Raw genomic sequence first — 18017 nt, 5'->3', positions numbered from 1 at the left:
TTAAATCCATGTTTAGTTAGTTAAATCCATGTTTAGTTAGTCAAATCCATGTTTAGTTAGTTAGTCAAATCCATGTTTAGTTAGTTAAATATTTGTTTATTTAGTTAAATCCTTGTTTAGTTAGTTAAATCCTTGTTTAGTTAGTTAAATCCATGTTTAGTTAGTTAAATTCGTGTTTAGTTAGTTAGTCAAATCCTTGTTTAGTTAGTTAGTCAAATCCATGTTTAGTTAGTTAAATCCTTGTTTAGTTAGTCAAATCCTTGTTTAGTTAGTTAAATCCTTGTTTAGTTAGTTAAATCCTTGTTTAATTAGTCAAATCCTTGTTTAGTTAGTCAAATCCTTGTTTAGTTAGTCAAATCCATGTTTAGTTAGTCAAATCCATGTTTAGTTAGTTAGTCAAATCCTTGTTTAGTTAGTTAGTCAAATCCATGTTTAGTTAGTTAAATCCTTGTTTAGTTAGTCAAATCCTTATTTAGTTAGTCAAATCCATGTTTAGTTAGTTAAATCCTTGTTTAGTTAGTTAAATCCTTGTTTAGTTAGTCAAATCCTTATTTAGTTAGTCAAATCCATGTTTAGTTAGTTAAATCCTTGTTTAGTTAGTTAAATCCTTGTTTAGTTAGTTAAATCCTTGTTTAATTAGTTAAATCCTTGTTTAGTTAGTTAAATCCTTGTTTAATTAGTCAAATCCATGTTTAGTTAGTCAAATCCATGTTTAGTTAGTCAAATCCATTTTTAGTTAGTCAAATCCATGTTTAGTTAGTTAAATCCATGTTTAGTTAGTTAAATCCATGTTTAGTTAGTTAGTCAAATCCTTGTTTAGTTAGTTAAATCCTTGTTTAGTTAGTTAAATCCTTGTTTAGTTAGTTAAATCCTTGTTTAGTTAGTTAAATCCTTGTTTAGTTAGTTAAATCCATGTTTAGTTAGTTAGTCAAATCCATGTTTAGTTAGTTAGTCAAATCCATGTTTAGTTAGTTAGTCAAATCCATGTTAAGTTAGTTAGTCAAATCCATGTTTAGTTATTTAAATCCTTGTTTTAGTTAGTTAAATCCTTGTTTTAGTTAGTTAAATCCATGTTTAGTTAGTTAGTCAAATCCATGTTTAGTTAGTTAAATCTTTGTTTATTTAGTTAAATCCTTGTTTAGTTAGTTAAATACATGTTTAGTTAGTTAAATCCTTGTTTAGTTAGTTAAATCCTTGTTTAGTTAGTTAAGTCCTTGTTTAGTTAGTTAAATCCTTGTTTAGTTAGTTAGTCAAATCCTTGTTTATTTAGTTAAATCCTTGTTTAGTTAGTTAAATCCTTGTTTAGTTAGTTAAATCCTTGTGCATGATGTGAAAGGGAAGGCATTCCACAAAGAGGCATCAAATCTAATAGTGAACATACTTGGACAATGGGTCCTCAAGATAGTTATGTTGCATAATGTAACACTTAAAATAAAATGTGTCTTTTTCCTTTTAAATATATTAAAAACAATGGTCATGTTGTTTACTCAATGTCCCTTCGTTCTCTTTTCAAGGTCTATCCAGATTCTGCTCTGATTAGCGATGCTCTCCTCCAGTGGAGGAGTGAAGTTTACTGTAGGCTAATATCCCATCAGCACTCAGCCCTGCCACGTAGGAGTTGGCTGGCTGCAGCTCGTCTTGGCTGCGAACGACGCACCTCTGATGGATTTGTGCGACTACATCTGAGCCTCCGATCCAATCCGCACAGCTGATGCCAAAGACCATCATGCGGGTGTTTCTCCTGACTCCAGTTTCCTCATTAGAAGTTCATACAATTATGTGTCTAAATGTGTGTTTTCGTGTTCTTTAAGTATATATAAATTGTGTGAGAACATGTGTGCATTTGTCTTATGAGAATTTGTGTATAACAATCCAACTTGGCAGAATGCCCGGACTACATATGTATTTTGTATATTCTTTCAGAGTAAACTAGAACTACTCAGAAAAAATCTACACATCTGAAGTGACTGAGAAGCAAGTCTCCCAATATCCTCGGGCTGAGCTCTGCGGTTGGAACTGAAGTGACATGTGAATCCCTTTTATGACTTTATCATGTCTTTATCCACCCACTCAGATTACTGTATCTTCTGCTCGGTCAGTGGAGTTTTGGTGAACTCTCACCACCCCTGATGAGGGAATGGGTCAAATGGGAGTCAGGGGGGGGGGGGGTAAATAGTTTGATGATTAGACTATGAACTAGAGAGAAATGAACATTGCACCATAGTGTACTTTCCCACCAGTGAGAATCCTTTATTATAAGTCAAATGACTGCATACTGTAGATATCCATTTGAGAAAGAAAAAGTTGAACATTTGATTAATTTGAGTTTGGCAGCCTTTGCTTTGTCCTACAAGGGTGTCAAACTATCCTCCAGTCTGATTTGCACTGTAGAGACATGCCAGAGAGTGTATTTACGAGTGTATCACATGTCATGACAGGTTATGTATAGAATGAACTAAAGATTACATTATAGAATCAGGCAATACTTAAAATCAGAAAAAAACTGAATGTTAAATTAGATGCTTTCTCTGGATAGCTTTAATTTTGTTCATCAGGCTAGACAAGGAGAACTAGAAGGGCTTGGAGAGGGATACGTTTGTTTTCTCTCTGTACAATAAAGCAGAGTTCACTGCCAGTTCAACAGATATTTCAACAGGGCCACAAATGGAATGTCTAGAAGAAACCCACATAAGGCTTAGCAGCATTCCGCACTCTAAAGTTACAGATGATGACGACCTATGAAGGAATGTCATCATGTCTCCTGACAGTCAGAAAAGGCATGCAGGTTCTGTAGAGGTGTAACTGAAGTTCCTTTTACCTTGGGGGTAAGAGTCCGCTGTTTGATTGACATGGGGTCTCTTAATGGCAGAGGAGCGATAAACGATGTGATGTCGTCCATCTCCTCCTTCCTCCTCCCCCGCCCCACCCCCTCGGTGCTCCAGGGGTTCGATGAAGAACTCCTCCCGCCCCATGCGGATCATTCCTGCCTGAGAAAGATGAGACTTTAAATAACACTTTGAGAATAACTTAATTGAGAAGGGAAATGCATAACAATCAATATATCCACCACTTTAAAGCTTGGCCAGAAGAGAGGACGACATTGACAAAAATACAAATGACATGAGACTGCAAAGAGACATGAGACTGCAAAGAGACATGAGACTGCAAAGAGACATGAGACTGAAAGAGACATGAGACCGCAAAGAGACATGAGACTGCAAAGAGACATGAGACTGCAAAGAGACATGAGACTGCAAAGAGACATGAGACTGCAAAGAGACATGAGACCGCAAAGAGACATGAGACTGCAAAGAGACATGAGACTGCAAAGAGACATGAGACTGAAAGAGACATGAGACTGCAAAGAGACATGAGACCGCAAAGAGACATGAGACCGCGAAGAGACATGAGACTGCAAAGAGACATGAGACTGCAAAGAGACATGAGACTGCAAAGAGACATGAGACTGCAAAGAGACATGAGACTGCAAAGAGACATGAGACTGCAAAGAGACATGAGACTGCAAAGAGACATGAGACTGCAAAGAGACATGAGACTGCAAAGAGACATGAGACTGCAAAGAGACATGAGACTGCAAAGAGACATGAGACTGAGAGACATGAGACTGCAAAGAGACATGAGACTGCAAAGAGACATGAGACTGCAAAGCATGAGACTGCAAAGAGACATGAGACTGCAAAGAGACATGAGACTGCAAAGAGACATGAGACTGCAAAGAGACATGAGACTGCAAAGAGAAATGAGACTGCAAAGAGACATGAGTTGATCAATATGGGGCCAATATATATCAACCATCTGATCAACTATTTAGATCAGCCAAAACAGAGGTACTATTACTTCCATTCCAGACAGACAACATGTGGCGTGACAGCCCAAACCAGGTGGTCCCCTATCCTGTGTCTGTCGTGGAAAATGGGAAACGGGGAAGAGGAGGGATGTGAATGTAAACTTTAAAACACACTGTGACTGAAACAGACACGCCTGTTTAGGGTCAGCTCAATACTGCTTCTCTCTCTGACCCCGACCACAGAGCTAGAGAGGGGCTGCTGAGACTGCCATTTATCACGGCCTCCTGAGAAATATTACACAAGGAGCTGTGACATCCTCCCGAGGTTTAATTACCAAGGAAAGATCTGGACTCTGCATAAATCGACACCATCAGATGCACCTCGGTTAGCCAGCTCTCTGAGCCACTGTGAAGTCAAACTTTTAACCTACCTTACCACGCAGCATGGCTAAGTACACATCTTCCACTCAGAAAATCAGTTGCTCAGTCACCTCATCTCAGGAACCCTAGAACTCTAACAGCTTATTAAAGTCATGCTCGGGAATAAAGGAAAGATTCTACTCTGGGCTGCAGGAATGAAGCACATACCTCAGTCATGAAAGCAAGAATTTCCATTCTCCCTTGTGACAGGGAAGGCTATATTTTACTGCAGCAACTTTGAAAAACAAATAAACTAAGTCAAGTCATTTTATATTAAACAATGGTGCAAGACTGGGGTTTTTGCATACAAATTTTTTCCATTTGGCTACACTGTGATAGACATCCAAACCCATAATCTGAAATAAAACTCTGTTTTCAACAACAAATAACTTTCCCAGATGTCAAATCCTCTCTTGCCAATTGAAAATCGTAAACTAACATTTGAGGGATCAACTTCACTTAACAATCACAAATAAATGACTAGCTCTCGCTACCAGCTTTACTGTCAGAAAAAGTCTACAGTGCCCACACAGTTGGATCAGTGGTCCACTAATCAGGTATTATACCCACACCACTCTGTAGAACTTTAGCTGTAAAACGGCATAGAAATTGTAAACGTTGACAGGAGAATTGAAGGAAAAGTTAGCATAAACCATGCTGAATTGCAGAATCTTTTGGAAGATGTGATCCAGCTCCACTGTATCAATGAGACTTTTCCATAAGCCTGAGAGGCTCCAGCGCCTGCCTGGACTGCCAAGAGTGAAATAGGAGAGCAGAGCCTGAGAGAGAGGGCCTGAGCAGCTCCATCCCGGTTTCCAGCTCAGAGTCAGGCCTGCCTGAGGCGGAGGGGGGGTTCAGATGGAGAGAGCAGTGCTGTGCTGCCTTTGGATCGTTGGATCTGGCCAAGACGGTCAGCCTGCTGCCTCGTTAAGAGACTGGTCGCCCGGGAGACCTGCTGTTCATACCCTAACTTTTCAGTGTATGTGTGTGTGGCGTATGTGTGCGAGGGGGCAGGAAAATACATTAATCCAGAGGTAGTTGTCTGTAGGGAGGAGGAGGAGCACAAAGCCTGCATGACGTGTTTGCCTTGGTACCGTCTGTCTGTCTGTCTGTCTGTCTGTCTGTCTGTCTGTCTGTCTGTCTGTCTGTCTGTCTGTCTGTCTGTCTGTCTGTCTGTCTGTCTGTCTGTCTGTCTGTCTGTCTGTCTGTCTGTCTGTCTGTCTGTCTGTCTGTCTGTCTGTCTAGGGGTGGAATCACGTGAGCACTACCTTAGCTCTCACAATGGACAGCTCTGTGTGAAATGACAGATAACGTATGCTGCAGCTAAGTACACCTCTTTGAGGTAATGACAGCTTTGAAAGGGTTGACAATAGTAATCTTTTCAAGTTGATATGAATGAAAGAGCCATTGTAAAACCTAACCCTGGGTAACTAAAAGTTATAATAAACTCTCAATTTTCACTACTGGATTTATATTTCAGTGGAAGGGCCATGGAAAAGAGAAAATACAGTGTTTAAACTGGAAATAAAACGAATAAGTTGTTTCCTAATGACAGCGTCTTCACAATCTATGTGTTAGAAAGGAAAGTTTAAGAAGACTATATGGGGCCATATCCATAAAACTTGATTAAGAGACATATTTCCATATTTCCAAAAGCCTGACCTTATGTTCCTTGGCAATATTTTCCATTGTAAAAAGTCCGTGTTAGTTTCTCATTGAACAGGTCATTGGTTTACATGACCCTCACTCACACTGCCCAAAAGAAGGATTTCTAAACTTCCTCAAGCTTCCTCTCAACCTTTAATTGAATCAGCTCTCCACTCATGATACTATGTTAATTGTCAGCCTTTTCAACATAATCTAACACATTATCAATAGATTACATTCAATCAAATCTGAGATGAGATATTTTGTTGAACTTTGGAAGTGAATTGTGCCAGTTGTTATTGTGGCAAGTGAAATAGACACTCAGATTGTGCCACCAAATCTTTGGGATTCAAGGATTAATGAGTCCTGGAGCAAACTTGATTTTGATCCTGAGTTGGATACAGTATAAAGTCCTGAATTAACATAAACAAGTCAAAATCGTCAGTTTCAAATAAATAAAATATCATCAACCATGTTCATTTTCAAGCCTGGCAAGAATCAAAGGTGCTATGATGTACAGGCCAAAGCTACTTTTGATTTGAGTTGGATTGTTGATGTTCATTCCAGTTATCTCCTTGATTTCTCTGTTAACCACTGGCAACAGGAATGTAGGACATCAGAGAGAGTAGAAACTGAAACCCCTTTTGGGCTGCCTCCCTTCACTGTTCATTACAAGCTGTCATTCAAACTCACAGCAGCAGAACTCCTCTAACAGGTGTCAGGAATCAACACAACCACATCAATATTAATATCAACACAAGAAGATAAACGCCCAATAAAACAATAACTATATAAAGCGAAATGTGCTCTAGTCTGGTCTAACGCACACAATCTGTCTCCCTCTCTCTCAAACTCTCACACACACACACACATGCACACACACACACACACACGCACACACACACACACACACACACGTTAAAATGGTCAGGTCAGATCTCACATGTCTTGACTGCCTTATGAATTCTCTTGGTTAACATCCACGGCACACTGCTGTTTTCATTTTGGAGAATGCAACTCCTGCAGGGATTGGACGAGCCAGGTGGCTGACATCACATCTCCTACTGTAACTACAGACGGGTCCAGACGGAAACCATGGAGACCAAATCTCCTCCTCTTTATTCCCACTCATCACTTTCACATTGCATTTTGGGTAGAGTCACAAACAACCCTTTGTCCATGTGCGCTCTGAGACTCTTTTCCTTTGAAACGTCTTTCTATACGGGTCACACTCCTCCTACACACCATGAAATACATCACCAACTTTAAATGCTATGGTGTCAGTCATGGAATTCTTCCAAACAAATTCTTCCAGACTGAGTCTCGTGGCACCGAAAGAAAGCTGACACAGGACCAAACAAACAACACACATTACAAGATATTTATTGGCTTCCATGTTTGTGATGAGTGTTCTCTAAGGAGGTCAGCTGTATTCAGGTGTATAGATACCTGTTCTCTACCGCAACCGCAGAGGCCTTGTGTCTTCCAGGTCAAAGATGCTCTTTTCACTCCAGTTGGGCCTGTTCTCTCAACTATAAATCCTGACAAGCATGTCAATATGTCCCTTTGAAAGAGTAATGTAACATGCAGCCTACTAGACAAGGCCTACAGCCAGGTGGACTGGGCCTATAGCCTGCTGGACTGGGCCTACAGCCTGCTGGTCCGGGCATACAGCCAGATGGTCTGGGCCTACAGCCTGCTGGACTGGGCCTACAGCCTGCTGGTCTGGGCCTACAGCCTGCTGGTCTGGGCCTACAGCCTGCTGGACTGGGCCTACAGCCTGCTGGACTGGGCCTACAGCCTGCTGGACTGGGCCTATAGCCTGCTGGACTGGGCCTACAGCCTGCTGGACTGGGTCTACAGCCTGCTGTACTGGGTCTACAGCCTGCTGGACTGGGTCTACAGCCTGCTGGACTGAGTCTACAGCCTGCTGGACTGCGTCTATAGCCTGCTGGACTGGGTCTATAGCCTGCTGGACTGAGTCTACAGCCTGCTGGACTGGGTCTATAGCCTGCTGGACTGAGTCTACGGCCTGCTGGACTGGGTCTATAGCCTGCTGGACTGAGTCTACAGCCTGCTGGACTGGGCCTATAGCCTGCTGGACTGAGACTACAGCCTGCTGGACTGGGTCTATAGCCTGCTGGACTGGGTCTACAGCCTGCTGGACAGGGTCTATAGCCTGCTGGACTGAGTCTACGGCCTGCTGGACTGGGTCTATAGCCTGCTGGACTGAGTCTACAGCCTGCTGGACTGGGCCTATAGCCTGCTGGACTGAGTCTACAGCCTGCTGGACTGGGTCTATAGCCTGCTGGACTGGGTCTACAGCCTGCTGGACAGGGTCTATAGCCTGCTGGACTGGGTCTACAGCCTGCTGGACAGGGTCTATAGCCTGCTGGACTGGGTATATATCCTGCTGGACTGGGTCTACAGCCTGCTGAACTGGGTCTATAGCCTGCTGGACTGAGTCTACAGCCTGCTGGACTGGGCCTATAGCCTGCTGGACTGGGTCTATAGCCTGCTGGACTGAGTCTACAGCCTGCTGGACTGGGTCTATAGCCTGCTGTACTGGGTCTACAGCCTGCTGGACTGGGTCTACAGCCTGCTGGACTGAGTCTACAGCCTGCTGGACTGCGTCTATAGCCTGCTGGACTGGGTCTATAGCCTGCTGGACTGAGTCTACAGCCTGCTGGACTGGGTCTATAGCCTGCTGGACTGAGTCTACGGCCTGCTGGACTGGGTCTATAGCCTGCTGGACTGAGTCTACAGCCTGCTGGACTGGGCCTATAGCCTGCTGGACTGGGTCTACAGCCTGCTGGACTGGGCCTATAGCCTGCTGGACTGGGCCTACAGTCTGCTGGTCTGGGCCTATAGCCTGCTGGTCTGGGCATACAGCCAGATGGTCTGGGCCTACAGCCTGCTGGACTAGGCCTACAGCCTGCTGGATTGGGTCTATAGCCTGCTGGACTGGGCCTACAAATAGATGGACTGGGCCTATAGCCAGATGGACTGGGTCTACAGCCTGCTGGACTGGGCCTACAGCCAGATGGACTGGGTCTACAGCCTGCTGGACTGGGCCTACAGCCTGCTGGACTGGGCCTACAGCCAGATGGACTGGGCCTACAGCCTGCTGGATGTACTGGGCCTACAGGATGCTGGACTGGGGCTACAGCCTGCTGGACTGGGCCTACAGCCTGCTGGACTGGGCCTACAGCCAGATGGACTGGGCCTACAGCCTGCTGGATGTACTGGGCCTACAGGATGCTGGACTGGGGCTACAGCCTGCTGGACTGGGCCTACAGCCTGCTGGACTGGGCCTACAGCCTGCTGGACTGGGCCTACAGCCTGCTGGACTGGGCCTACAGCCTGCTGGATGTACTGGGCCTACAGCCTGCTGGATGTACTGGGCCTACAGCCTGCTGGACTGGGCCTACAGCCTGCTGGACTGGGCCTACAGCCTGCTGGACTGGGGCTACAGCCTGCTGGACTGGGCCTACAGCCTGCTGGACTGGGCCTACAGCTTGCTGGACTAGGCCTACAGCCTGCTGGACTGGGCCTACAGCCTGCTGGACTGGGCCTACAGCCAGATGGATGAGCGATGGAGAGAGGGAATAAAATAACACCAGAAGAATGCTATCTTGTATCCTACAATTAGGACTGAGGTTTCCATCCACACTCAAACAGAAACAAATCTAAACTCCTGGTGAGAGGAAAGAAAGTGTGCCAGTGTAGTCACAGTGGGCTCCCCACTCTGTCCTTCCAATGGAATAATCACAAGGCCACAGCTACTCCATAGAGAGCCAGGGGATTCTGGAATGGCCCTACCCGAAAAGTGTTCCTCTTTCACCTCTCTCCATGGCCCGCTCAACACCACAAAGAGAGTGACTCCTATTGGCCCAAACCAGGGAGAGGTGCGACAGATGGCTGAAACAGTTAGCCCTGGTCCAATTTGGTGCATTTGGCTCAACATTGATTTGAGAAGGCTCGGAGGTTGTGTAAGTACGGACACAGCTCCAAACACCCCAGCCACATCCGTGCCAGAGGAGCAACATGAACAAAATTCATACAACTTGATTATAGCACAAAGTTAACCCAACTAAATAAGTGACATCTACCGCTTATGTTGAGAAAAGACCCCTGGGACGACAGAAACTTGAGAAAGGTTGCATCTTTGTCACTAGGTTAAACACAGCTGACATAGGCTGCTATGTCGTGCAAAGGCCGAAGGATTTCCAACCAACACAGAAACCATCACAACGTAAAATTGCTTCATTTCCTGAACTTTTGGGAAGCGTGTGGTCTGTATGGGATTATGGTGTCTTTGGTGGCTTGATTGAAAGTTGGATAAGACTACCAGCTGTTCTTACTGTTTGTAGTACAGAAGGCTTTCTTAAACTATGGATTTGTACCCAAAGTGGGTCCTGGGCATGCAAGAGGTGGGTTGTGAGTTATGACAATACACCTATAATCACACACTATTTATTCTTAATTTGTGTCATTGGAGGACGATTTGGGTCATGGTGGAACGGTCAATTTCTCATTCGGGTCTCGAGCTGTAGACGTTTAAGAACCCTTGTAGTAGAAGATTGACTGCTCTGATATTATAACACAGAGAAAGTGATATGTAAGTTATATTTAATTATAATTCAGCAACGCAATGCATCTCTGGAACAAGGTCAAATGGGACAGATCACACAGAGAAGGGATGAGAGAAAAAATAGATAGATATCACACACACACACACACAGAGACTTTAAACTGACAGGCTGACCCCTCAGGACAAATTGCATAAGAGGATGGTTTCCATGACAACTGTCTGTAGCATAGGCCACAGCAGATTTGCTCAGGCCACCCAATCTAATTTAGCCTGGGTACCAGTCTCTTTAGCTAATCCACTCCATGTCATGTGCCAAGGAGACTGGCCTTTCTGCCATCTTCAAATATTAACGTTCTATCATTTATGAGCTCGAGGAAAAAAGAGGATTTGATCATGATTCGATCACCCTCACAACTATCTTCCAATCACAACAAAAAATGTATGCACATTTTGGAACTCTTATCTTTTTTTCTCCACAGAACACGTTGGTATTCGGTTGCTAAGCAACAGTTTTTTGTTTGTTCAGATGCTCACATCTAAATTCTCAAACTAAATACATACAGCAATTTCAACCACAAAATGTCTACGTTTTGATTTTAAGCATCAAAATACAACTTACTTTGTTATAAATTCTAATTTCGAAGCTCCACATAATGTCATGGAAAATAATCATGTTTTTTCCAACAACCAATGAGCAACTCCGCTGTAAATTCAGCACATATTGAACATTGACATTCCCGAAAGACCAGTATTTTTTGGCAATGACAAGGAGTGGCGAGTGTAATGTTAGCTAAAGAGACTGGTACTCACACTAAATCTAACCTAAGAGGCCATACCAACACATCAATTTTTTTCTGAGAATCATTTGGTGGATGTCACTTCCTCCTACAGATACAGTGGCAATGGCAACAGCTTGTGCCTCTGCTTGTAGGGCATTCCTTACTCACTTGTCTCTCAGCAGGGGTCCAGGACCAGCATCATGCCCCTGCCCTTCTCAGTGCAGCAGCCTACTCTGGACCCGTATTCATAAAGAATCTTGGAGTATGAGTACTGATCTTGGATCAGTTTTATATTTTAGATCATAATGAATACACGGAGGGACCTGATCTTAGATCAGCACTCTTTCCTTCTCTGAGACACTTTATGTACACAAGCTCCACTTTGCTGCTGGTCTGCTGCAGTCTGCTAATGGTGGTACTCATGCCTGGCCTGCAGTACCAATGACCTGTGGCCGACCAGCAATGACCCGCATTCTGAATACTGCCACACTGCCTAGTGGAGGCCAATCAGCAATGACCTGCATACTGAATACTGCCACACTGCCAGGTGGAGGCCAATCAGCAATGATCTATCTGCATACTGAATACTACCACACTGCCTAGTGGAGGCCAATCAGCAATGACCTGCATACTGAACACTGCCACACTGCCAGGTGGAGGCCAATCAGCAATGACCTGCATACTGAATACTGCAATCCTGCCTGGTGGAGGCCAATCAGCAATGACCTGCATACTAAATACTGCAATCCTGCCTGGTGGAGGCCAATCAGCAATGACCTGCATACTGAATACTGCCACACTGCCTGGGGGAGGCCAACCAGCAATGACCTGCATACTGAATACTGCCACCCTGCCTGGTGGAGGTCAATCAGCAATGATCTGCATACTGAATACTGCCACCCTGCCTGGGGGAGGCCAATCAGCAATGACCTGCATACTGAATACTGCCACCCTGCCTGGTGGAGGCCAATCAGCAATGACCTGCATACTGAATACTGCCACCCTGCCTGGTGGAAGCCAATCAGCAATGACCTGCATACTGAATACTGCCACACTGCCTGGTGGAGGCCAATCAGCAATGACCTGCATACTGAATACTGCCTGGTGGAGGCCAATCAGCAATGACCTGCATACTGAATACTGCCACCCTGCCTGGTGGAGGCCAATCAGCAATGACCTGCATACTGAATACTGCCACCCTGCCTGGTGGAGGCCAATCAGCAATGACCTGCATACTGCATACTGAATACTGCCACCCTGCCTGGTGGAGGCCAACCAGCAATGACCTGCATACTGAATACTGCCACCCTGCCTGGTGGAGGCCAATCAGCAATGACCTGCATACTGAATACTGCCACCCTGCCTGGTGGAGGCCAACCAGCAATGACCTGCATACTGAATACTGCCACCCTGCCTGGTGGAGGCCAATCAGCAATGACCTGCATACTGAATACTGCCACCCTGCCTGGTGGAGGCCAATCAGCAATGACCTGCATACTGAATACTGCCACCCTGCCTGGTGGAGGCCAACCAGCAATGACCTGCATACTGAATATACTGGTGGAGGCCAACCAGCAATGACCTGCATACTGCCACCCTGCCTGGTGGAGGCCAACCAGCAATGCCAAGCAGGGAGAAGTTTGTTTCATTATGAGATTACAGCTTTCGTTTTGTTTACAATCCTATATTTTGATGCAGACCTTATGAAAAACATCTGCCTACATGGAAAATATCCTCAGTCCTTCTGTGCAGTGATACACAACCACAACAATCTACCAGGGCAGTGGTTCCACTTTTCAATCTCTCCTGCCTCTTGGATGACCTCAGTCTAACCATCTGCATTACTCTGGCATTTCCCCCTCTGTCGATCAACTGAAGTTAGTAATTGAAGTCACTCATGGACAGACACTCGCCAATGACACTGTCCATGTTTGAAGACCAGTCTTTCCCTTGATGGTTGTTTTCTGACACTGCAATCTGGACCTGTTTATTGGACAGTTCTGATCCTAGCACTGCGGAGTGATTTGTCCAGGGGACATGGGGAAACAACATGGTGTAAATCGAGAAAATCATAGTGGTGTCTTTTTTAAACAAATTGTTTATCGCTAATTCTAAACGCAGACTTGTCTGAAACCTACCTTGAGAGAGTATTAGTGTGTGTGTCTCTAAGGAGTATATTTAATTAAACAGAGGGGATTTCGGCTAAACTATTTCATGTGATCATTAATACGGAGACGTGGTTTATTTCCTGCAGGGTGGGAGGGAGAGGGGATGAAGCAGCTGTTTGAGATATGAAGTGTTAGCCTCCAGGCACCAAAACCTCCCCTGGGCCTCCCACCTCCAACAGCACAGAGACCTGCATACTGAATACTGCCACACTGCCGAGTGGTGGCCAATCAGCAATGACCTGCATACTGAATACTGCCACCCTGCCTGGGGGAGGCCAATCAGCAATGACCTGCATACTGAATACTGCCACACTGCCGAGTGGTGGCCAATCAGCAATGACCTGCATACTGAATACTGCCACCCTGCCTGGTGGAGGCCAATCAGCAATGACCTGCATACTGAATACTGCCACACTGCCTGAATACTGCCACACTGGAGGCCAATCAGCAATGACCTGCATACTGAATACCCTGCCTGGTGGAGGCCACCCAATGCCTGGTGCCTGGTGGAGGCCAACCAGCAATGACCTGCATACTGAATACTGCCACACTGCCTGGTGGAGGCCAATCAGCAATGACCTGCATACTGAATACTGCCACCCTGCCTGGTGGAGGCCAACCAGCAATGACCTGCATACTGAATACTGCCACCCTGCCTGGTGGAGGCCAACCAGCAATGCCAAGCAGGGAGAAGTTTGTTTCATTATAAGATTACAGCTTTCGTTTTGTTTACAATCCTATATTTTGATGCAGACCTTATGAAAAACATCTGCCTACATGGAAAATATCCTCAGTCCTTCTGTGCAGTGATACACAACCACAACAATCTACCAGGGCAGTGGTTCAAACTTTTCAATCTCTCCTGCCTCTTGGATGACCTCAGTCTAACCGTCTGCATTACTCTGGCATTTCCCCCTCTGTCGATCAACTGAAGCTACCTAATACGTTCTACAGGCGTACTAGCAGGTTAATAACTATACATGAGGGATACATTTCTCAACAATGCAGCACTTACCAGGCCATCACAGTTGCTGAGAGCGACGGATGTGTCCCTGACGTTGGTGACCTCTCCTACATAAAAGCAGTCGCTCTCCAGTAGAGGCTCGTAGCGGGTCTGGTTGCCCTCCTCATGCCACTCCACTTTAGCTCCGGGGGCCACCAGCCTGGAGTTGAGGCGCAGGTGCAGGTGAAGCTCCCGGCCAAACACAGTGACGTTGTAGAAGAGTGTCTCCCTGTGCCTGGCGGTGCCATCTCCTTCCTCCAGGTCTCCATGGTTGCGGTCTGAGGTGGCTGCAGCCTCCCTCCTCCAGCGTCTGTAGACCTGCTGGTGCTGGCTGTCCAGCTGAGGTGCGGAGACAGCACCTGAGAGGAAGCGGCCTTCTGCGTCAGTGTTCACAGGCCTCACCACCCCATATTCCCTCAGGACATGCTGCAGAGACTCTGTGTGCAAAGGGAGAGACAGTCACACACTGATCAATACACACACAATCATGCATAGGAGCTCAGATGCACATAGTCACACAAGCACGCACACACACACTCAAGCAGGTACAGCGTTGGTATCTAAATAGCATGGGGTAAATAAATAAATATGCTGGGTCTCACTTGATAACCATGACATCATACCATGTGAATCTGTGAATAATATAGATCAGACATTTTACAGCCACAACTGACTTTGGTATATTCCCTACCATGTCAAATAAACCACAGGCAACAAGAAACCTGGACAATAGGCCTATCAAACAGCGTTTTAAACTTCGGTGTGCCAATTGCCAAAGTGTTCACGCCCGATCCCCGCGCGCAGATGAGCATGCGTTTTACACCGTAGGTAGGTAGGCAGACTATCATTCTTTAGGAATTTCAAATAATTCTATGTTTACAACAAGACTACACACGACTGTGTCCATCACTTTTGTTCACTTCTGTTTAGATTGGAAGCAGTGACCCACCCAGTAGGTGACGCAGGGAAGCACGCGTCAAGACAGTGTGATGCTCAAAACTGTCAATTTGAAATAATCGAGATCGTATTTAAATTAATTAAATTGAAGTGTCAAGTTTAATTGAATTCCAACCATTTATTTTACAAGTCAAAATGTAAATTATTATTTGGAGAGGTCGTTGTTGTTGTTGTTAGGCAAACTAATAGCCTAACTGCTGTAAAAACTTCAACTATAAATTAGCAAATTCACGACTTATCAATAGTGCATGATGAATCTGCAATTAGAATGTTCTTTACATGCTGAATTTGAGCGCACGTAAACTGTGTTTGGATGCAAAATAAATGTGGAAAAAGTTGGTGTCATGCAAAAGAAAGGGAAACCTTACTGAGACACTGCATTGTTTATAAACAAACTACAGAGCCCAACTCCAGGATATTTATGTTTCTGTCAAATATTATTGAACATTTCTGGGCTACGAAATAACCTCTGTGAAATTGACGTGCATCAAGAGTCGAATCGTGATCAGAACATATTCTCAACCGTGGTGCCTAGGTTAAGCTTTACACAACTGTATTAAACGTAGCCTATAATATCACAAATCCCACATACCTATGCTATTGGATATATAAAGTCCATTCGCTTGAATTAGTTGCAGAAAAATGATAAAGAATGCAAATCCAGTCGTCACATCCATTGCAGGTCCGAAGAAAAAGACCGCACAGGATAGAGGCGGACTTTGAGATTCTAGATAAACGATCTACCAGCCCCTAACCCTCCCGAACAGATCTCTCTCTCTCTCTCTCTCTCTCTCTCTCTCTCTCTCTCTCTCTCTCTCTCTCTCCTACTCTCTCTCCTACTCTCTCTCCTACTCTCTCTCTCTCTCTCTCTCTCTCTCTCTCTCTCTCTCTCTCTCTCTCTCTCTCTCTCTCTCTCTCTCTCTCGATCTTTGATAGTGTTCACAGTGACAGATGAAAAACATCCACTCTCTCAATTGCTATTAAATGTCACATTCTCACTTACAGGGAACATTGATAACGATATAGCTCAAATATTTGCCCACTTTAAATCGATTACAAACTTTACAAATGGGCATAAGACATATCGGTGTGGGAACCAGCACTTCCCATCACCCAATGACATTTCCATGGTCTGTGGAGCATAACCTAATAATAATAATACTGCTACTAATACTACTACTGCTACTACTATTACTACTACTACTGCTGCTACTATTACTACTACTGCTACTATCACTACTACAGATATTACTACTACTGCTACTACTACTGTTACTACTGCTACTACTACTATTGCAGCTACTACTATGGCTACTGCTACTACTACTATTACTACTTATACCACTGCTATAACTGCTACTACTACTAATACTGCTACTACTGCATCTACTACTAATAATAATAATACTACTGCTACTGCTTCTGCTACTATTATTACTACAGCTACTACTACTTCTACTAGCACTGTTACTGCTACTACCATTACTACTATAACTACTACGACTACTACTACTACTACTAGTACTACTAGTACTACTACTACTGCAGCTACTACGATTACTACTACTACTGTTAGTACTGATACTACTGCTACTATTACTACTACTGCTATTACTACTATTACTTATATTACTACTACTGCTACTACTGCTACTACTGCTTCTACTACAGCTACTGCTACTACTGCTGCTACTAGTACTACAAGTAGTAGTACTGTTACTGCTACTACAAGTAGTACTGTTACTGCTACAACTACTACTACTTATACTACTACTACAGCTAATGGTACGGCTACTACTGCTAGTACTACTACTGCTTCTACAATTTTGTTTATTTTATTTAACCTTTATTTAATTAGACAAGTCAAATAAGAACTTATTCTTATTTACAATGACTGGCCTTCCGCCGACAAAGCCTTAACCTGGACGGCGCTGGGCCAATTGTGCAGCACCCTATGGAACTCCCAATCACGGCCGGTTGTGATACAGCCCAGAATCGAACCAGGTTCTGTAGTGACGCCTCTAGCACTGAGATGCAGTTCCTTAGACAGCAGCACCACTCGGGAGCCCAAGTGATATGATTAATACTACTGGTACTACCACTACTATTACTTTCACTGCTGTTACCACTACTACTACTATTACTACTACTGCTACTACTACTGCTACTACTACTACTACTACTATACTACTACTACTGCTACTACTGCTACTTCTACTGCTACTACTATTAATAGTCGCTCTGGATAAGAGCGTCTGCTAAATGACTTAAATGTAAATGTAAATGTAATACTACTGCTGCTACTACTACTACTACCACCAATACTGCTACTACTACTATACTACTACTACTACCACCAATACTGCTACTACTACTACTACTGCTACTACTGCTATTACTAATACTAATACTAATACTATTACTACTACTGCTACTACTACCGCTATTACTACTACTACTATGACTACTACTACTACTATTGCTTCTTCTACTACTACTACTGCTATTACTAATACTAATACTATTACTACTACTGCTACTACTACCGCTATTACTACTACTACTATGACTACTACTACTACTATTGCTTCTTCTACTACTACTACTACTGCTATTACTAATACTGCTATTACTACTACTG

The 18017-nt window shown here is 44.2% G+C and overlaps 1 protein-coding gene across 1 annotated transcript in view; it reads right to left on the bottom strand.

Annotated features, from left to right (window-relative positions):
- Positions 1-16125, bottom strand: part of LOC124006932 (A disintegrin and metalloproteinase with thrombospondin motifs 2-like) — an 80606-nt gene extending 64481 nt beyond the window's left edge. Inside the window, exons 1-3 of the mRNA XM_046317119.1 lie at positions 15969-16125; positions 14432-14856; positions 2819-2987 (exon numbers count right to left, since the gene is read on the bottom strand). Coding sequence (XP_046173075.1) covers positions 2819-2987; positions 14432-14856; positions 15969-16053 — 679 coding nt within the window. The 5' untranslated portion in view covers positions 16054-16125. The remainder of the gene's footprint in view (positions 1-2818; positions 2988-14431; positions 14857-15968) is intronic.
- Between the last annotated feature and the right edge of the window lie 1892 nt (positions 16126-18017).

This window comes from Oncorhynchus gorbuscha, linkage group LG20 (assembly GCF_021184085.1).
Source record: "Oncorhynchus gorbuscha isolate QuinsamMale2020 ecotype Even-year linkage group LG20, OgorEven_v1.0, whole genome shotgun sequence".
In the NCBI taxonomy this organism is placed as follows: Eukaryota; Metazoa; Chordata; class Actinopteri; order Salmoniformes; family Salmonidae; genus Oncorhynchus; species Oncorhynchus gorbuscha.
Note: the sequence above shows the minus strand (reverse complement) of the source record. Positions and strands in the feature narration are given on the sequence as shown.